This window comes from Ixodes scapularis, unplaced genomic scaffold, assembly GCF_016920785.2.
Source record: "Ixodes scapularis isolate PalLabHiFi unplaced genomic scaffold, ASM1692078v2 PGA_scaffold10__122_contigs__length_95168666, whole genome shotgun sequence".
NCBI classification, from domain to species: Eukaryota; Metazoa; Arthropoda; class Arachnida; order Ixodida; family Ixodidae; genus Ixodes; species Ixodes scapularis.
The window spans coordinates 20,550,383-20,572,439 of record NW_024609836.1 but is presented as its reverse complement, the minus strand read 5'-3'; the positions used below and the strand labels follow the sequence as shown (position 1 = coordinate 20,572,439).

General features: G+C 47.3%; 1 protein-coding gene across 1 annotated transcript in view; it reads left to right on the top strand.

Annotated features, from left to right (window-relative positions):
• LOC120846389 (formin-2-like) overlaps positions 1 to 22,057 on the top strand; it is a 93,879-nt gene that overhangs the window by 11,328 nt on the left and 60,494 nt on the right. The window contains 6 exon segments of the mRNA XM_040218120.3: positions 3,734 to 3,872; positions 6,149 to 6,210; positions 6,837 to 7,079; positions 18,530 to 18,658; positions 20,975 to 21,061; positions 21,063 to 21,330. Of these exon segments, the coding sequence (XP_040074054.2) occupies positions 3,734 to 3,872; positions 6,149 to 6,210; positions 6,837 to 7,079; positions 18,530 to 18,658; positions 20,975 to 21,061; positions 21,063 to 21,330 (928 nt within the window).

Sequence of the window (22,057 nt, the reverse complement as noted above, 5' to 3'; positions counted from 1 at the left end):
ACAACCCTTTCAGGCAAGCTTAAGTTTAATATATTCCTACTTAACCCCTTAAAACGTTTTTTTCAAAATGGTTCCCAAAACGTGCAAGCGCGGAACGGACTATGTACACTGCGCGACACTGATACTGCGAACACGACGTTGGCTCTTTTTTCAAACTTCGAAATGGTGTTAGTAGGCACCAAGGTATACCACTTAGGTCTGTGGCCCAGATGAGTACTTCTAAAGACACTAATTATTTTGAAAACAGCGTTTTGATTCTATGAGATAAACATAAAAACACGACGATCGCTTGTTCGCGCTAATATAGTGTCGCGCTCTGTGCAATAAGGGAGTCTTAGAATAACGTACTCAAGCACTTTGGGCAGGTTAAATTAGCATCGCCATAGGTTTTACATCGCAACGCTATTTTTACGGTACCCAAAGCGCTTGCGTACGTTTTTCTAAAACTTCCTAATAGTGAACTAGATATTTTTGAGAGCGATGAATCAGACAGGTTGACAAGCATATGACTGGGACTTTATTTTGTTTACAATATATAACACTGAACCCTCGCTCACATGGAAAAAGCTTGAAGGCTTTTTCCATGTGAGCGTCAAGACATTTTGAGTTATTATTTTTAACGACGCTGTAGTGAATTTGCACTTCGCTTTTTTTTGTATTCAATGAACCTAAAAGATTAATGAGCAAACTTCTTGCTATCAACAACAATTTATGATTTACGGCACAAGATTGCCCAGCCACGGCCCGGGCCGGCGCGGCCCAAGAACGTTTTTGTTCAAGCCCGAGCCCGGCCCGGGCCCGAGAAAATACGTGCTACCCGGCCCGAGCCCGGCCCGCGGGCCGGGCTCGGGCTTTTGGGCTAGCCCGGGCCCGTGCAGTGCTCTAAGTCAAATAGTGCTGTGTGGATGGGCCTTGAGCGAAAATGTGAATTCATTTCTTTGGCATATTTGGCTCATATAGTGTCAAAGATGAAATATTACCGCATAAGCCAAGTTTTAAATGTCTCGCATCACAAGGTCCAGGTCCTTCCCAGGAAATTGACAAGACGGTGGCACAAGGTGCTGGCAGTGAGGCGCGACACTACTTGCCCAACAACCCGTCGTGCTGCGGGTTGAGACACGTTTATCTGCTCGCCGATTATCGTCCACCCGAATGTCCCAGCGCTGTAGCATTGCAGCGCAGCCAAGAGCTAGACCATTGCAGGGACCGGCGGACCACGACTGTTGTTCCACTCCTCCAGCGACGGAGAGCTCAGGAGGCTGGCCACCAACTCTTTCGTAAAGCAGTAGTGCGCAAGAAATTAGCAGCCGTTGAGCACCTACATTGCATCCAGTTGGTTCCTGAAATGATACCGTGGCTCTGGAAGATTCTCGTCTTCGTTGTGGTGCAAAAGTTTGTCGGTTCAGAGGACAAAATCCTCGAACTCGGCGAACGATGTGTTGGCTGCCACGACATCTAGAAACCAGCTTGAGTCTCGAGGTAGCTCCGACGCTACCTTGAGATTTCGGAGGAAATTGGTGAGTACTTCCGTCGAGTGGAGTTTCGAGTCAAGTTCAGGCTATGATGTGCAAAACCGTCCTGAAGTGGAGTTTAAGTGGAGTTTCAAGTCAAGAAGCGTTTAGGAGTTGTGCAGTCAGCGTTGCTTGCTTGGAGTTGAAGTAAGGAGCCACATCAGCTGACTATGTTGACGTCACCACTGACTAAAAGTGTGCAATGCTGAGCGTTTCATGGGACAAAGGCTGCTCCCTGTGTTCTCCGTGCATTTCAAGCATGGAATATATAAAGCTTGAAGTTTGAAATGAGCGACAATCTCTTCAAAATGCCCAACTTTTACCCCCAGATTTTGATTTTTTTACTCAAAAACATTTGGCAACCTTTTGCCAACACGTTAAAGGTACATGGAAAATAAAATGATTCTTGTATACACAATGATGTGGTAATAATCTCGCCTGTTGAGGAACAATGTTCGCTTGCTGGCCTCTCTTGCTGTTAGCTTTTTTTTTGGCCAGGGCCCCACTGCTCGTTTTGTGTCTGCCATTAATTGGTTTTCATTACAAATGTTGGCAGCGCTCGATGCGTCCACTCTAAGGCGAACAAATGGAAGAAAGACATTAGGTTTGCCTCAGATCTCTCCCAAAAGTATGCGTTTACGGCACATACTTGCACCTCAGTGTGACGCAAAAAAAGCGGTTACTCTTGCAGAACGTAATATCTGCCACTCCGCAGCTGCTGTCATTCTCTTCTCTCTCGAAGAAACAGGATGGAGGCTGGCGGCCCAGAGCGTGGGATCCTTAATGTCGGCGAAGACGCGTCTCTGGGACTCTGTACACTCCCGTCGTTTACACTTTCTGCGTTGGATTTATGTGCACTTGCTGCACACTGCCTTAGTTGATTTCCAAGTGCAGCATATCTAAAACACAATCAGTAGTTCATTGTTCCGCACTTCTCTGCACCGGCCCAGGCTGGTGGAGGTAAATGGAATGAGCCCACTGTAGTTTGTTGCGGGAGAGACCTCTCCATTAAGCCCTCTGCTCTTTCCACTCTCGTGGAGCCAGTCATGGTGAGCTTTGTGAGAGAGGCAGATTCTTTAACCTGTAACCGAGTATAGTATGCAGTTTGCTAACCCCTGGCACCATTTGGACGTGAGGTACACGCTGGAGGCAAGACAACCAAACTACTCCCCGTCGTTCTCACCTTTTCAGTGGCTGTAGTTGCTCTTTATTTTGCTCGAGAACACCGACGTTAAGCGCTGTATTGAAAGGAATAAAGGTGACGAGTGCTCAAACGAGCTCGACTTGTTGCAGCAAAATAAACACTCGGGCCCATCGTCGGCATAGAGTTAATATAATAATCTAGAGGGAAAGGTCCCATGCATTGCAACCTCTGTGGAATGACGGGACATAAGCATCGATGGTCCCATCGGTGGTCCATCGATGCCTATGTCCAGAACCAGACCGCTGGCAACCCAGATCGGGCCCAGATCACTGACGATGCCCAGATTGCTGGCGACGCTTTAATACGCGCAAAGAAGCAAAAAACATCACTCGCGAGGCCTATTATTTTTACAGCGGAGCTGTTAAGGGCAAGTTTCTCCAGGATTGTGTCCCCCGCAAAGGAATGTTGACACAAAACTCTGGACAGCTACCGCCATCTGTGTGCGATGGCGGCAACCAGACAATCGGCGTGCCATCCTTGCTCATAGATGGCGACAACCTTTCCAGCCTTACTGCGGGTAGAAGCCATAATCGTCGTCCTAGAAGTCATTCTTGAGGCCGTCCTAGACGTCGTCCTTGAGGTCGTCCTAGACATTGTTTTCGAAATCGTCCTAGAAGTCGTCCTTGAGGTCATCCTAGACATCGTCCCTGAGGTCGTCCTAGGCATCGTCCTCTGGGCGTCATTCTCGAGGTCGTCCTAGACATCGTCCTTGAGGTCGTCCTAGAAGTTGTCCTTAGACGTCGTCCTTGAGGTCGTCCAAGAAGTCGTCCTTGAGGTCGTCTGACCATAGTACAGCTTCGCTGGTCTTCCTTCTTCACCAAAGTAAAAAGGCTGAAGGTTTTCTAGCTTTATTTTGTACTTAATGGAAAGCGTCGAATAAAAAAAAAAAAGTTGACAAGCCCTGCAACAACTTGGAGTCTTTGCTGTAAAACACGCAGCTCGTCGACTGCTTTCTTTCTTTTTCTGGGGACGCGGTACGACACGACCCGTGCTCACCCCTTGCGGACCTTGCTTGCAGCCGGACCTGATGTACTACTGGACGCACTCGGAGGCGCCTGCGTGTGCGTCCAGCCTGCCGCTGCCAGGGAAGCTGACCACGGACTACTGGCCGCCCCCGGGGGAGGATCTTCGGCCAGGGCTCCGCTACACGGAGGCCGGTGAGGCTAGTTCCCAAGCTTCCACAATCTTTTTTCAAAGCGCTGTCTGACGCCTCAAATACCGATTTATCTTCTCCTTTTGTCATACTAATGGCGATCGAGAAACTGTGTGTCATCGGGAGCTTTCGCATGTCGGCAGAGTGCAAGAACGGGTTCTTTCTCCATTTTTTCAGTTTTGAAACAATTGTTACAGTTTCAGTTGCCCAGGGGCTTTAGTGCTGACTTTGTCCAGAGAGGTTGATTGGACTCTAGTGCCGAGTAAACGCCGACTGTCTTATTTAATCTGTGCGTCGCATCTCCTCCGCTCGAAAGAACCTCAAAGCTCTTTTTTGGTCGACCATTAAAAGGCTGCCCTTATTGCAGCAGCACACTCGGCCGCCTACCAAGGCGGGTGGAGTTTTTTGTGACTGTAAGAGTATACGCCTTGAACAAGCCCTGTAGCTGTTGCCATTTCGCCGTCAGCAAAGCCGCAGGTGCGACTCGAGCTAGCAGCTGGAAGTCTTCTGCCATTGCGGTAGACCGTGAAAACCTGCTGAGTGCGAATCTTTGACCCGTTTCGTGCATGAGGAGTTTTCCGGCCCTTCGGACCACTTTTTTCCTCACTTGTTCACATACCTTGGTTACGTTACCTTCCAATGTGAGATTTGGGTCTCGTAGCCTCGGCTCTTAATCAGTAGCGTATTTTCGCATGTTTCACCCGTCCATGCAAATAACCTGCACCCCAAACTAACTACAGTCAAACCCGTTTATAACGAACAGCAGGAAACGCTACGACCAGTTCGATATAGCAAGTAGTTTGATATGGCAACAACTATTTACAACAAACTTTCACAATGCCTTCGTTGTAAGGCGAGAGCTTCTCTTTCTTTCTCATCTCTTGTAACAATGCCTTGTAACAACGCGCTGTAATGTTTTTTTTTTTTTTTTGCTTGTGTGGAAAGTGCTTTTTTTCTTTAGCTTATCTCCTTTTCTGAATCGCTTTTCTTCGCGAGCAAACGCTTTGGGATGAAACGTTTTTTTTTTTTCTGTGCGTGCGTGCAGAGTGTATTTTTTAGCTTTTTCCCCTTCTGAATCTCTTCTCTTCGCTCAATTTTGTTCAGAACTTGAGCTTTTAGAATTTTCTTGTTCTTTTTTTGGGGAAAGGACAGGCTAAAAAATTATTGTTTTCGCGTTCGCGTTTTTGGAAGCCTTCCCAGGGGAAAAAGTTCGATATAGCTAATGGGCTGTTCGTTATAAAAAGTACTTCTTACGTGCATTTTTATTTAAATTTTTTGTGAGTTTAATATTGACGATAATTCGCTGTACGTGGGTTCCGTCTAAACGGGTTTCACTGTACTCTAAGAAAAAACCAAAAATTACCTCGCACATTGCCCGCACTGACCGCTCGAGACAATCTCCAGATCTCACCAGAAGCCATACCTTTATTCTAAATACACTCCTCAATGCAGCTATAGTCCAAGGTACCGTCTGTCGCAGATAGCATCGTCACCCACGCTGTCGAGGCGATTGCTGATGCGGCAATTTTTGAAACTTGTGCACCATCTCGTCCGTAAAAGTTGCTGTCGTGCCGCATCTGTCGATATGACGGGACTGCGACCTCTTCCTTTCTCAAGGAACTTTGCAAGCGTGTGGAATAATCTCGAGACGTGGCGGTTTGCAAGCTGTCCTCCTCCTTCCATTCTTGCACCCTCGTCGTAGCGGTCGTAGTTCTGGCCTACCGTTCGGTTTCCGATCTCTCGATCAACGAATCTGACGACAGTCTGGTCACGATGCAACATTTTATGTTCTACTTTTTGGTGGGTAGCACAGAGTAGTGGAGTTTGAAAAGCATCGCCATAGTGTTTTTTTGGAGGGACGAACTGGAAGCTCACGAACGTGTTCAAATGATCGGGGCTTTGAGCATTTACCGGCCATTATTCCCGTAAGGTTTCTTATTATATGGATTTTACCGAACAAGTCGGAATGGGCCGTTGTTCCCGCCTCTTTGAAATCGAATGTTTCTACAAAAGCACGGAGTAATAACTACTGAGAGTAAGCATCTTTACTCCTTGGTGTCAGCCAGTGGGGCTAACACCCTGCAGCCATTGTAGAAGCCCACATGAAAACGAGTTTTGTGCAACTGCGAGTGCTCGCGATAATGCAGTTACTACGAAGGTGCAAGCGAGTTGGCCAAGAATAACAATAATCCGCGGAGAAGGGGTACGAGGAGGACGAAGGGCAGCTCGTTTAGCCGCGAGTGCCGCTTACTAATGCCCCGTTCGGTGTTTTTCGCACAGAAGCCCAGCAGCTGGTCATGGGACTCAAGAAGCAACACAGAGATGACCTGGAGCGCACGCAGGTACGTGGGGGTTCTCCGGCCATTCCGCGACGAGGCTCAGCAGGCACGCACGGAACGCTCGGTTATTTTGAATGCCGCCCACCGAGGTGGATCGCTGGGTCTCTTTTGCAAACATACGTTGCGAGAAAGTGGCGTGCAGAATCTACGTAGGAAATGGAGGCCACTTGAATGTAGAAAGAAGGGACGCCCAACAAACGTCTGTTCGTAGTACTGCCTGCCTCGCTTTACAACGGTGTCTTTGACTTGAGTGTCCGCAATACATCTAAAGTGTTCTCAAAGCGGCAGCAAATGACGCCACAAAAGCCGGAGTGTCAGGCTGTCGGGTGTTCCCAGCAGTTGGTTGTACCGGAAGAATGCGCGAGAGAATGCGAGTGTCGCCGATGTTGCGGCATCCCAACTCCCTGACTGTCTAGCTGTAGAGTGACCTGCAGCAGAACTGCCACTACCGCTGTTGCGACATCACCGGAAACATTGACATTGTTAGGCGGAAATGGAGGGACCACTTTTGAGGAGGACGTGGCAAAAGTGTTAGAAGGAATTTCATTCCAGGCACGGACGGCAAACAGTAGTGATCTGTGGTAGTCTTTTGACGGCCGGGTGGAAGACACAGTTCTCTGGTTTCCCAGAAAGAGTATGAGGTGGCCCTGTTCTCGCTGCGGGGGGAGCAAGCGGCCCGGCTGACGGACTACGAGGGCCAAGTGGTGCGGCTGGAGCGGCAGGTGGACCGCTACCAGACGCTGGCCGGCATCGAGGAGCTCACCCGCAGGGCCAGGGACGTCTGCTCGGCACCCGCTGCGGACGGCCCCGCCCCGAGGACCTCCTGCAGCTCTCAGACTCTGGCCGCACCCACCCGAGAGTCTGGCTGCCAGGTCGGTGGTTATGTTTTATGACCTCGAGACAAGCATTCTGGGGGGAGATTTGCGAATACTTATCTAAATAATGATTAGTATGTGGGCTCAAACCGAGAATGTCATATTTACTCACATAATGAACACACTTTTTGCCCCAAAAGATTATGCGTATTTGGGAGTGCCTTTATTATGCGGGGTAAAATTTTGGGCACTTACAGATTTTGCGTAAATGTAATTTTGGGTGCCCATCTCACGGGGGCATTACTGTGGTGTGTCTCCACTGAAAGAGGTGCATCCACATCTGGTCGTGGACGCACCACTATAGCCGTGCTCTATGAATTGATAACCTTCCCTTAGGTAAGTGGTTCTCAACCTTGGATGTTTCGCGCACCCCTTGTGGATCGGCGGAGATGATGGAGGACCCCATTCATGGTGAAGGGAAGGAAAAGGTATAGGTTAATTACAATAAGGATCTAATAAATGTGTGTACCTAAGAGCTAGTGTGGAGTAGACTTCTCTCGTTGACATACACGCGAGAAAACTTGCCCGAAAATTGTGACTTTGCTTCTCAGTCTGAAAAACAAAACTTTTATTGCTAGGCTTGACTAATGAGGCGGGGCTTCGCGGACCCCTAGAATGCTTTTGCAGACCCCCTTTCGAGAACCACCACTTTAAAGGATCTTCGCTTTTTTTTTTTCGTCAAAAAGAAAAAGCGTTTACGAAGCTTTCTCAGCACAGAGAGCGTCGTGAGCGTTCCTAGGCCCACCCACTTTTACGACTTCACTGTTTGAAAGCGGACTGCAGACGATGGAGTGTCTGTTGGTACCAATGCAACCGATGGACGAAACATTTCCGAGGGCAGTTTCTCCTTGCTGGCTGTGCGCATTGCTCGGTTATGGTGTTAATCACTTGCAGTCATAACGCACGCATGTGCTCCCCTGCTTGGCTTGGCTTGGCCTGGTCTGGCCACTTGGCGGCTCACTCAACTTGGTGGCTGGCTGGGTTCGAACACTGTTCGAGACTCGCAAAATCCAAAAGTGGGCAGGGGGTGGGGGGGAGAAAAATTAAAGCCGCTTACAACTCCCTGTAACGCCGAATTAGAGCGCAGCTTTTGAGGAGGAGGAGGAGGGAAGGGCACTGGGGGGGGGGGGGGGTTAAACTAACCAGGGAGGGGGTCATGGACCTTGGGGGTCACGTGACCCCCAATGCAGATGAGGTCATCACTGACGTCACTGATGACGTCATCAGTGACGATGGCGATGCGGGTACCGATGACGTCATTAGTGACGTCACTGATGACTTCACCAGTGATGATGACGATGCGAATGTCGGTGACGTCATCAGTGACGTCGCTGATGACGTCATCAGTGATGATGACGATGCGGATGCCGGTCACGACATCAGTGACGTCACTGATGACGTCATCAGTGATGATGACGATGCGGATGTCGGTAACGTCATCAGTGATGATGACGATGACGATGCGGATGCCGGTGACGTCATCAGTGATGATGACGATGACGATGTGGATGCCGTTGACTTCATCAGTGATGATGACGATGACGATGTGGATGCCGGTGACGTCATCAGTGATGATGACGATGACGATGTGGAGGCCGGTGACGTCATCAGTGATGATGACGATGACGATGCGGATGCCGGCGACGTCATCAGTGATGATGACGATGACGATGTGGATGCCGGTGACGTCATCAGTGATGATGACGATGACGATGTGGATGCCGGTGACGTCATCAGTGATGATGACGATGACGATGTGGATGCCGGTGACGTCATCAGTGATGATGACGATGTGGATGCTGGTGACGTCATCAGTGATGATGACGATGACGATGCAGATGCCGGTGACGTCATCAGTGACGATGACGATGTCGATGCCGGTGACGTCATCAGTGACGATGACGATGTCGATGCCGGTGACGTCATCAGTGATGATGCCGATGACGATGTGGATGCCGGTGACGTCATCAGTGACGATGACGTCATCGGGGGGTCACGCGACATCGGCGGGGGTCACGTGACCTCGAGGAGGGGGTCACGTGACCTCGAGGAGGGGGTCACGTGACCTCAGGGGAGTCACGTGACTTCGGGGGGTCACGTGACCTCGGGGGGGGGGGGGGATCACGTGACCCCCCACAAGGTCACGTGACCCCGGTGGGGGACTCGCGCGGTGCATTATGGGACATTTCCCATGATGCACCGCGCGGTTACGCCGACGGCGACGGCGACGCCGCTCAAGCCGGAAACGGGCCCCTAAGAGCTGCGCTCTAAAAGAATTGTATGTCGACTTCTGTGGGGGGTTCGTTACTTATGCGAGTAAATATGGTAATAATTAGTTAGTGGAGTCTTAAACCTATTCAAATTTCTCTTGCTATAGGAGAGAGAAGGCGGTTCTACTCAGGAAAGGGTTTCGGGGATTAAATAACTGTAAAGAGAGGTAGCGTTACGTGTGGGTACGCCATATTGCAGTTGTGGTCGAGGCGTGAAGGTATGTAGATGAGATCATTAACCCCCTAGCCTTTTAGGACGAGCCTACCTCGTCAATTTGGAGTCGTCACCAAGCCGTTTGGTACGAGTATAGTTTGTGCGCTTTTTTCAATTTATGCATTTGGCCGTTTTGGACGACCCGGCTTCGCCCGAGGCTTAGTTTGTGGCTTGGCCTAAACAAGGCAGCTTTGAATGTTTTAAAAATTTTACCCCGATTCCATTTTGGGCCAGAAATTTGATTTTGAAGGCAGCAAATTTTATTTTGAACCTGACAAGTAAGTGGATGAGCGTAAAAAAAAACCACCAAAATTGAGAACGGTTAGGTCCGAGCGTGCTCAAGTGCGTCCCTCATAATCTTTAGAGTGCTTAGGTTTAGCCCTTTGATGCCCAGCACTACCCGGGAGCAACAACTCGGCAATTGGTTATTTTCTCCGTGCCATGCGTGCCTCAAAAAATTTAGCATCCTCCATCGCAAGGGAGAGGATACCTGCGCTTAGCAGTGGAGGATCGAAAAGCATCTTTAAAACGGATCACTCGTCCTTCAAAACCAAAGCCGACATAATAGAAGGCTCGCGATAATTCAAACTTGGATATTTCATACTTCCAGTTAATTCAAACAAATTTTATAAGATTATTTGTCCCACTGTGTTTTTAATGTATTCATAAGCAACTTAATTCTAACCACTTTTTTGTGTAATTCATACTTTTTGTTCTCGCGGCCCCATTGAGTGTGCTGTGTGCTTCTTTCCGAGCACCGGTGCACTGCAGAGAGGCGACACCCGCAGAGCTTGCTTCTGCGGGTGTTGCTTCTGGGCTGTGCACCGGTGCTCGGTGAGAACCGCGCTTAACGGGGCTTAAAGGGATACTTCAACGAAATTTGAAATATTCCCGTCGTGTTCAAAAATAGGTTGAATATAATCCACAATATCCGTAAATGACAATCGCACGTTTGTATTTTGAGCCTGGTGGCTGTATTTTTCGTTATAAACGGCCCACTCTGGCAAGCGCTCGGAGAAGGCCCAGCTTAGAGCATGTGACATCCAACGCAATCGTGACGTAGGTCGTCTCAAGACGAGCAAAGCTACGGCGAGGCTGACGTAGAGAGGATGGCCTAGTCCTTCCAGCCACCGAAGCGGCTGCTTTTGTACGAATTTTGAGTGACGGGTTAATCTTCTATAATCTTCTAGGGGGACAATAGCGACTTCTGCAACACACAAAAGGGATTCTCGGGAAGAGGGGAGTTCCTCCTTTCTCCCTTCTCTCGTCGTGGCCGAAGACGAGACAACCTCCGTCACTAGCTGTCAAGGTTCCTAGACGAGCATTACAAACGAGGTGTTAGCGATATCCACCAGGTGCTCTTTGCTAATCGTTTAATTTGTTTTAAAATTCCTTTTCGAGACTTTTTTAACAAGTTATTGGTATGTTCCTTGTGATACTGCTCTTTTGAACACATATAGACCAAAAAAATGAGCGCCGAAATTTCGTTGTAGTATCTCTTTAAGGGGTTTGGTGCCATATATGGAGAGTTTGGTCATTGGGAGGAGCGAGCAGAGCCAGGGCGTGCACTAGACGCAGATAGAAGGGCTTGACATGCTCTCTTGGCCAACCAGAAGCCCAAAATTGTCTCCTAGCGGTGGTAGCGAGAAACACTTTTAATGAGTGCTTAAGAGTAAAATAGGGTAACTCTTCGTGGTTGAAAATGTAGCGCGGGAGATGTTTCGATGATAGTCGTGCAAAAAGGTGTAAGATGTGGCTCGAACGGCAGATTGCCGGCCCTCAACGCCTGGCATACGGATCACGTCACTCGTTGTCCTAGATTTTGATTTTGCACGGCCGTGATCGAAAAATCCTGTGCACCATATTTTCAGTCACCGACAGCTACTCCGACGCACTTGTTTTGTTTCTTGCGACCACTGCCAGGGTATTTGCGGCTTCTGGCGGGCCACATTTGAATCTGTGAAGACTCCCAGGAACATGCCCAGCCCACTTTTGGGCAATGATGCCTCCTCGTTTGCCTCCTATACTTCCCAATGAATGGTCAAACTCTTTCTATATGCAGCTCTCAAGGGGCACAATTAAGCTATGAAAACGGGCACCACGCAGAAATTTCCATAGCAACATGCGCGGACGCTGCGACTTGGTGGCGTTGCAGAAGTCCATGTCACAGCGTCCGTGCAAGTTGCTATGAAAACTTCCACGCGGCGCCCATGTTCATAGCTCATGTGACCCTTGCTCAATAGTCCACATTGAAGGACTCCTTGGCCCGATGAACAAAGTTAATTTTGTTTTTTGAGTTGTCATATGCTGTCTAAACAGTCGACGATAGACAGCATCTTTAAGGGATAAATACAGGTATGTCATACATTTCGAAATCGTTTCATATGTGGCATACCTGATTAGGATTAGTAGGCCATAGGCCCATGCAGAGGAAATCATCAGATAGTATTTGCTTTGTATGTGTAGCCACTCATGTGGCAAATCATAATTTTACCTTGCGTCATATTTAGATGAATTTCTGATAATTCAAACAAAATTGCTTCCTGGAGTTTGAATCAGAGAGTCTACTGTAGATGTGAGGTATGATTGTGTGCACCCCTGGCCTCAAAACTGAGAATGACCGGCAGAAATATTACAAATTCGGTTATATCTGTCTCTATGCGTGAAATTCAAACTTTGGCTGGACCTTTTCCCATGTCGTAAATGCTTTCGTTCGTGCGACGTGAAGTAGTGTGGCAAATGCCCAATGTTGCTCATTAGCGACATTTCGAAAACATGCTTACGAAAAGAGGCAAGTTTTTTTTTTTCTGAGACCAAATTTCTGATATTCTGTGCGTTGTAAAACCAAGTCAAGGTTCGTAGGTCTCTAGTACTTCGAGTAAAGTTTTCGGCACAAAAGGGTTAAGGCAGGGAGCAACTCGAACCGCAGGAGTTAGCAATTGAATGGCGGGACGCTTCTCGTGGAGTTTCATTTCATTTCATTTCATTTATTATACCCTTAAAGCGCCCGTAGGGCTTTACATAAGGGGGGGCAAGTACAACATTATTCAAAACACAAACATAAAAGAAATAGAACAAGAAAACAGGTGCTACGGTTGCTATGCGTATAAGTAAGTATTAAGAGAATCTCTGAAAGCAGAGGATTCTTGGATGATTACAATATTATCAGGAAGAGAGTTCCATTCGTATGAAGCCAACTGTAATGGTGAAAATTTAAAGAGGTTTGTTCGTGGAGTGACCAAATGGAGTTTTTGCGAATTGTCAGTACGCGCGGAAATATGCGGTGCAGCCCGGCAATACAGTTCTCTCTTCGATGGGCAGTGGTAATACAAAGTATGTAATGATGCAAGTCTTGAGATTTTCCTTCTGTCTGCAAGAGGTGGTAGCCGAAGTTTTTCCTTTAGTCAGCTGATGCTTGTACGCGTGTAGTTTTTAAGGATGAAGCGTGTGGCTCTGTTTTGCACTAATTCGAGTTTTTGTGTAAAAAAAAGTTGATGTGGATTCCATATTATCGAAGCGTATTCGAGTTGAGGTCTAATCAGGGTAGTATATGCTACAAGCTTTGTTTCCCAGTTCGCCATGTGAAGATTTCGTCTTAGAAAACCAAGGCTTTGATTTGCTTTTGCACTTATATGATTGATGTGGGCTTCCCAAGATATGTTTGATGTGAAATAAACCCCGATATTTATATGTATGCACATGTTCAAGAACTCCATCGAAGAGAGTGTAGTTAAAGTCAGCTGGACTTCGCTTAGTACTAAAATTTAGAAATTTTGTTTTTGAAATATTTATGTTCATTTGCCACTTTAGACACCATGTTTCAATTTTAATTAAGTCGTTCTGAAGTTCAATACAATCGTGAACGCTAGATATTTTTCTATAAATCACACAATCATCGGCATACAAACGGATGGTAGACTGGATAGTTTTGGACAAGTCGTTTATGTATAAAAGGAAAAGTAATGGGCCCAGCACGGTTCCCTGTGGTACAGTCGAACCTCGATATAACGAACTTCAATGTAACGAAATCCTCGATTTAACGAAGTATTTTATTTTTCATAATTTCTTGCCCATAGACCCCATGTATTTTTAGTCTCTATATAACGAAGTCGATTTTGCTGCTATTTCAATATAACGAAGCGCCATTGCCATAGAAGGCAATAAATAAATCAACTCTAAAAAACAACTTCGCAAAAAAATTGTGGTTAAAAAAAAAAAAAATTATGCGCAAACGCGAGCGCTTGTTAGGTTACTTCACGGGGACAGGCCTTCCAACGCTCCTAGGCTGCCCGAGGATGCGGCGCCGGTAGCGCCGGCGAGGCATGCGGCAGAGCGGATTCCGCGGGGCTGGCCAGAAAATGCCGAGCAAAAAGTTAACACGGCATAACAGCATCATTACTGACATTCACTGATCATCATAGTCCACTGTACCGCGGGTAGCGCGGGGGCCAACCTCAGCGGGGAAGCGACGTGATGGCGCGACCGCGCGATACCGCGCGACCGCACGGGCAGTGCCATCTAGGAGAAGACCGAGAAGACCGATTATCGTTGTTATCGTCTTGCGAGCGTGATGTAAAGCAAAGGCGCTAGCACACTGTGGGCGCAAGGGGGCAAGTAAACTGTGCGGTCAAGAGTGCTGTGTAGGTTGGAAACATTGGCACCGCCTAAACTAAACAGCTTTGTTTTTTGACCGGGCGGTTCACTCACGTGCTTGCTGCCATAAGGAAACGTAAAGTTCTTTCTTTGGATGAGAAAGCAAACGTTTTGGACGCCATCCTGAAGAAACTGCCGAGATCACGAGCACTCGGGAAGTGCTCGACGCAATGGACGTACTGAGGAGGTACACGGCGTCACATGGGCAGCAAGATGCCGTACACGGCGTTCGAGCGCTCTGGGCGCTCGAACGCCGTATGACGCCGCTGCTACTGTCGGACAAGGCGCAAGCAAAACTCGCGGACTACTTTGCCCCTAAATAAATGTCATTTTCGGTGAGTTTTCATACCCGTAAAATGTTTCGGAATTTTTTTTTTTTCGCATGCCAAATTTCGATTTAGCGAAATTTCAATGTAACGAAGTAAATTGCGAATTTTACCGGCTTCGTTACATCGAGGTTTAACTGTACTCCTGATATTACTTTCCCTTGACATGAAGATTCGCATTCATAGCATACACTTTGCGAGCGGTCGACGAGAAAGTTCGATATCCACTGTATAACAGATGGTTCTATTTGCAAAGCGCGTAATTTAAGAAGTCGTTGATGTGGTACCTTGTCAAATGCTTTTTGAAAGTCGATAAAAATTGCATGGGTTTCAGTTTTAGAGTGAAGGTTTTGATGGAGGTCTGTGACAAATTCAAAAAGCTGGGTTTCACAAGAATGATACCGCCGGAAACCGTGCTGATTTACAAAGAGCAAGTTGTTGACCGACAAGTGATCAATAATATTTGAGAAAATTATATGCTCCCTCAGTTTACTAGGTACACTTGTCAGAGAGATTGGTCTATAATTCGTCAACTCATTCCTTTGACCGCTTTTAAAAATTGGGGTGACGTTTGCCTCTTTCCAAATGGCAGGAATTATACCAGTTTGTAAGGATTGTTGGAAGAGTAAACATAGGAGAGTGGAAGCTTTATATTTGCAGAGCTTAAGCAGTTTTGTTGAAATATTATCAGGGCCTGGAGCTGAATTGGTTGGAAGATTTTCTATTAGTTTCTGAATACCAGTCGCACACATGGTAATTGGAGCCATTTGAGTTAGTATACTATCTTCAGGTGAGAGTATTGGTAAGGGAAAGGTCTCATCAGAAAACATTCCACTGAAGAAATTGCCAAATCGTTCACACACGTCAGCAGCATCCAGCTCGTCTCCCGAAGAATCAGTAAAGTGGAATTGATTGGAAGTGTACTTAGGGTTAACTGCATTCCAAAATGTTTTCGGGTTAGTTTTTATAAGGCCGCGTAAATCTTCATTAAAGAACTTATTTTTCGCTTTCTTTATTTCATTTACACACATTTGGTGGATTTCGTCGTACTTTGCAAATGCAATCAAAGAACGCAATATTTTAGCCTGTCGAAAATATCTTTGCTTTTTGTTGAGGAGTTTTTTAATATGGTGTGAAAACCATGGTTTTTCAGCAGATGACCGAATATTTACTTTTGGAATGAATTGATTGCATAACTCTAGCATCTTATCTTTAAATAATTTCCAATTTTCTTCCACTGTTCTAGAGTCGAAGTCTACCCTGTATGCCCTTGAAAATCCTTCTAGGCTTTGACTCATGTCCTGTACATTCGCCCTAGAGTAATTGTAGATACATTTGACCAGTGGACTGTGTTTTTGGATTGGGATACCTACTTCAACGTTTACAGATACGTGATCACTAAGCGGTTCCATAATATTAATTGAAACTACAGAATCAGGTTTAGAAGTAAAGAAAAGATCCAAGCAAGCTGAGTTCCGGGTTGGCTGGTCTACCATTTGAGAAAGGGAAAATGCGCTTATCACGTCGACGAAGTCGCGGCTTTGTTTGGAAAGGTTATACCACGTGTCAAAGGGTATGAGATTCGGAAAAACAGGCCATGCTATCTGAGGATAGTTAAAGTCTCCCGTAATCACATAGATATCATTTGGATAAGAATGTGCAAGGTTTTCTAAACACTCATGAAGTAAAAGCGAAAAATCAGACAGGTCAGGGGGCTTATAACACGCAATGACGAGCATGTGAACAGTAGGCATTTTAATCCTGACCCAAACGCCTTCAAAACTTGATATTATATCATAATCCAGGACACGTAGACCATTTATGACACCGATCAACACTCCCCCTCCGCGACGTTCTATCCTATCATTCCGGGCAATAAAATATGAGCTGCTTAAGATTATTTCGGTATCTGGAATTTCTGGGGTTAGCCAGGTTTCTCTGATTACAACGATGTCTGCAGAGCATGAGTGGACAGCAGATAACAGCTCTTCCTGCTTTGAAAGAATGCTTCTTGCATTCGCTATGAAATAATTCAAAGTAGTCACGGGCGAAGATTGCTTTTGCGGGGAGGATGACTTGTCTTGCTTGAGCTACACAGGAACCTGCTTTACACATCCAGCCTCTGAGTCGAAGACATACCGTGAGGTTCCAATATTCAGTTTGTCGTGACGTAATTTAAACTCGCGGCCTTGTGCTTTCGCAAACGATAAAAGTTCCCTCCGTGCCTTCCGAGTTTCTTCGCAAACGTCCTCACTCAACCGAAAGTTGGTGCCTTTCAGTTTGAATGCTTGTGACAGCAATAGTTCCTCATCTTTAAACGAATTAAATTTTATGATAATGGGCCTGGGCGATGGACTAAGTTCTTTGAAAAGGCCGATTCGGTGCGCCCGTTCGATCGAAGGGGGGCGGATCTTTACACCAAGCCTATCTTCACAAAAGCTTATCACTTTTTCTTCGGACTGTTTCCACGTCTCATCCCGAATATCGGGCATGTTAAATAAAAGCAGGTTGTTTCGTCGGGATTGATTCTCAAGTGCGGTACATTTTCGGGCGATTTCTTCGATCATAGAAGAATTTGTGGCTGTAATTTTGGAGACTGCAGCAACATCTTCTTTTATTGTCCTCAGGCTTGCAATTTCGCGATCGATAGTGTTAATTTTGGTCTCAAGGGATGCCAAAATTGAATCTGTGTTTTTTTGTTTGTCTTGTATGGCTCTTATTTCGGTTATAATTTCCGTTTGGCCGACCGATAGCTGGCCAAACGGATAGTTTGATTGCAAGTGCGCATGCTCCGCGTCGTCGCATGGCGAGGAGCAAAGCGGGCAGAAAGGCGAAGGCATCTCGGACGCTTTAGCCACCTCTTGGCAGCTCGTGTTGCAAACACAAAACGTAAACCAAGCGACTCCAATCAATTCGTTCGCTGGAGGCACGCCAGAACTTACCCATTCGGTTTCGACAAAGCAAAAACGAAATGGCGAGCCTAATCCTAGGCTTCCAGGGAGGCTGCGCCATGTTGGGCAAAATGTAATATAGGCCTCAAGCCCGAGCTTCTAGCCTTAATCTAGATTATTGTCTGGATGCCGCCGGCTGGGGCGATGTGGACGAAAGACTTTTTTGGCAAAACGTAGCATTTGTTTCGTCAACACACCGTCAATGAAGCGAACGTGTGAAGCCTTTTGGAGGAAATTAACTGTTGACGAAACAATCTGTTCATTAGACGTCTTTAGTCGAACGGATTGCCACTGCCATATCCCCCGGAACTTGGGGCCACGCTTGGCTGAACGGCCGCCATACTGCGCGTTGTTCGCTGCATTCTTCACGTTTCATGCCGATATGCGAATCTCGATACCCATTTGTACAGAACAAGAACAACTGGTAAAACGAGCGCCCAAAATGGCACAATGCTGCAGTCGGTCGGCTGAACCCCGTAGCAAATTGGGGTGTTCTCGGAGGTGAGGTGCTTCAGTTTCGATTAGAAGTTGACCCACTAAATTCAGACTTCGGAAAATTGAAAGATGGGTCGACCTACAATCGCATCGAAACAATATCACTCCGAAGCAGTCTTCCTTTTAACTATGCTTGGTAGAAGAGCGTGTTGGTTTAAGCCATGGATGAAGAAAGATTAAAACAATTAAAACAGAGACAACACAACCACATCTTTCAACTAGCAACAGACGAGTAAACTTTCAACAGCGAGCAGCCGTTTTCGCATTTTCTTATCTTCCCTTCTTCCCCTTCTCCTCCTGGGTATAGTCGGATGCTCGCTGTTGAAAGTTTACTGGTCTGTTGCTAGTTGAAGGCTGTGGTTGTGTTGTCCCTGTTTTAATTGCTTTATTCTTTCTTCATGCATTTCTTTTAACGTTGTGGGGCCTTGGTCTTTGTGGTATGTCTGGTACTGTTGTAGATGCCAATGAGTATTTCTGCAGCTTCTGCGCTGCTCCACCAATGAGCGCGTGCGTGTCTCTTGGCCCTCTGCTCCTGCAGGTGCAGTGGTGTCTCTCCGTGGCCGGCGTTCAGACTGAGGAGGCCCAACGCGTAGCCAAGGAGTCGCAGACAGCGGCGCCGGTCGAGCGGATCGACACAGTTTCTCAGACCGAGGACGTCCTTCGACCGGTGGGTGGCACCTCATTTTTCTCGTCGACGATCGGTCATTTTATCGGCTCATTTATTTCCGGAATGATTGGTTCTTTTATAAGTGTTTGATCATTCATTTTTCATCGCTCGTGCATTAACTTATTGAATGATTTATTTACCGTAATATTCCGGGGGGGTCGCCCACCACTAAGGGTACCCCAACTGCGGATCCCGCAATCCGCGAATGCCCGTCGTCCCCAAGTGTCGCAACCGTGGACCGTAAGGTTATGGGGAGACGAAGAAAAAAAACAAAAAACTAAGGAGTCGAGGAAACTTTGTTTACGCATTTTTCTCGTTACACATGATCCCGAAGTCCGAGGACGTTAGTGGGAAAAGAACAAAAAAACGATTGAGATAACGTAATTAAGCCTCGTTTTGTTGACAAGCAAAAGCAATTTCGTGTTTACAAAAAAGAAAATGAGAAGGAAAATGGAAAGATTGTAAATAACCCATCCGTGGACAGTGAGGCAGGGCGACGTCTGTGAATATTACAATCATGTGTTCGTGGACGAATATTTGATGCAGTGATACGAACGACTGAACAATGTGTGCCTTTTACCTGGAGGTCCCGAAAGAACTTTGTCCTCCTTTTGACGAGCTTGCGGTAATGCTCGGGCATCTTGGGAGCCTCGTGCGTGTGGCCATAGTGGGGTGGGGGGCAAAGAGCTCCTGCTGGAGGCATCCAAAAGAGATGCCGTCCGGTCAGTGACGCGGGCTCTTTATGAGGGGCCGTAACTTTTACGGCGACGGCTCTCGGTGGGAGCCTCCCCGGGGGATTGCACGGTCTCTCTCCGCAGGAACTCCCGGCAATGTCGTCGGCTACGTCGTCGATAGCCACCGTTGCCGCCACAGAGTTTACGACTCAAAAGTTTCTGTTCGTCGAGCCGGATTCGAATTTCCAGCAGTATAGGGATGGTGGCAATTTGTTTCTGTACAGTCGATTGCTGTACTAACCGCGCTATCGAGGGAACAAATTTGAGTAAATGAGAGGTTACTACCTCGGAAACACCAGGGCGTTTCATGAGCCTCCGGAGCGGGCGAAAGGCTACAAGCGCCTGCAGGGATGGGGATGCTCTGCCATTGAACGTTGCTTCCCACCTTGACTACGAGGGTGTTGGCTGTAGTAAAAATCTGTTGCACACATACGGCACGCGGATGAATTTGCACGCTGTGCCTCGGAAAGTTCTAAAGTTTGAAAGCAAAAGAAAGTCTTGAGAATCATGCTCAAGAGGCAGTGCAGAAACGACGACACCACAATGATGGTGAATTACAGGAGCGTCGAGCTGTCGTCGCCGTGATGTGCATGTCACAGCAGGGGAACTTGCATTAGGGCGCTCTGGGTCTTCCAGTGGAACTCCATTTATACGTCTTTCGGGAACTGTGCAAAAGAATTGTATAATCTGCTAGCCATAGATAATCCGCCTAACTCGAAAAAACAGAGACAAGGATTGGTTTATTTGCATGCACGAAGGGGTCAACGACCTGAAGACCAGCAATTGCCACTTCAGCCCCGTGGAACAAAAATATGCGGAGCACCCTAAAAAAAGTTAATCTACCGGTCTAGAAAAAAAAGAAAAACCTCTTATAAATAAAAATGAAATCAAAATGGGGTCCAGTAATGGCACCAATAAGATTTTATTTTCACCTTGCCTCATTTTCAAAAAGGGATCAATAATTTCCTCGCGGGGGTTGCAACCTCTCGAAGCAGGTAAGCCACCATGACCTCCCCATTAACCAATCGGCATCGAGAACCTCACTCGTCTTCTAGCAATCAGTGCCGAGCCTCGCGGACACGCTTTTATCTAGGCTTCAGTTTTGGGCTTCACAAAATGCCGAACACCTAGCCAAAGAAAGTTTCACGTTAATATGACAATTCTGCATATGTTGACACAGGTATGCCTTGTCAGAAGTACCGCCATCGGGTTGTTCCCTTTTCATCAACTTGATGGAGTGGCACGACATAGTACTAGGAGGAGGACAAACATAGCTCGGCGGAGTGGCACTGCGTCACGGACAGCAACCTTGTTGCTTGCACAGAAGCAACAAATTTTGTGGTATTTTAAAGAAAATACATTCGAAATTACCCCTTTTTGCACATGTCGTTTTCTGGGAATGCTTGATTAAATTGGGACTGACAATTAAATTTATTTTGCTATTTCATTTTCATAAAAGCATTGAGCACTATGGGAACTTCTGGGGTAATTAAATTTGTTTGCAATTAAATCTGAAGATCGTTAAAATAGTGTTTAATAAAATTGAATTTGAACTGTATGCAGAATGTCTGGTTTTCCTCAGGTTTCCACAACGGCAACAACGAAGAACAAGGATGACATTGTTCCGGTGCATGCCCCTCCCCCTCCACCACCCCCTCCCCCTCCACCACCCCCCTCCTCCTCCTCCTCCTCCTCCTTTTCCTCCTCCCCCACCCCCGCCGTGCCCTTCCGTGGGCAGCGTCCCTCCTCCTCCACCGCCTCCACCTCCACCTCCAACAGGTGTCCCGTGTGTGGCCCCCCCAGCCCCACCCCCTCCGCCCGTGGCCCCTCCCACTGGGTCGCTCCAGGCTCCGCCCCCACCGCCACCTCCTCCAGGACAAGGCCCCGTTCCGATGCCCACTCCACCGGCGGGAGGCTGGTACAACGCATACCTGAGCGGTAAGGACAGGCCCCGCTTGGAAGGAGGCCAATTAACCGGTTAACGAAGACTACTAGACCGTTTTCAAAGGTGCACGTCTTTTAGTCATCAGTCTGCCATTGTTTGGGCACACACTCTGAGCGTGTGTCGAACGCAAGGGCTGCCTCGGCGTTGGGTGTCAACTCTGCTTGTGTCGGCACCAACTCGGATCCAGTCGGACGCTGCGAGCCTGAGAGGGCACCAACGTTGCTTGATGGAGTTTTGAAAAGGGTGTGTTGGCTAGGGGTGTCTGCCAGAAAAGCATAGTTGGGGTACTAGTTGGAATTTTTTTGGCCCGGGTAGGTCGGGGGAAACTTTTTGAATTGGGGGGAAAATATTGCAGTCTGGGACATAGTGCATACGTGTTACCGTATTTAATCGAGTAATAACCGCACTATTTATGAACAAGGCCCTTTTGCCTACTTTCCCGCAAAGCTCATATACAACCAATCATCACGTTGCGTGTAAATAAGATAGCGAATAATCAGATGAACACGAGTGTCCTTACAAATGCAACCTTCGCAGATGCTATCTTTGCGCGAAGACGTTATCTCTGTCCTGTAAACTGGTGGAATCATGCTGTCGATCATTGTGATTGGCAATCCGTGTGCTCCGCGGAAAAGCGAACCCTCAGGTTTTCTTTATAAACAGTGCGGTTATTACTCGAGTAAATACGGTACATGCATCACGCTTTCATTGGTTGGCACT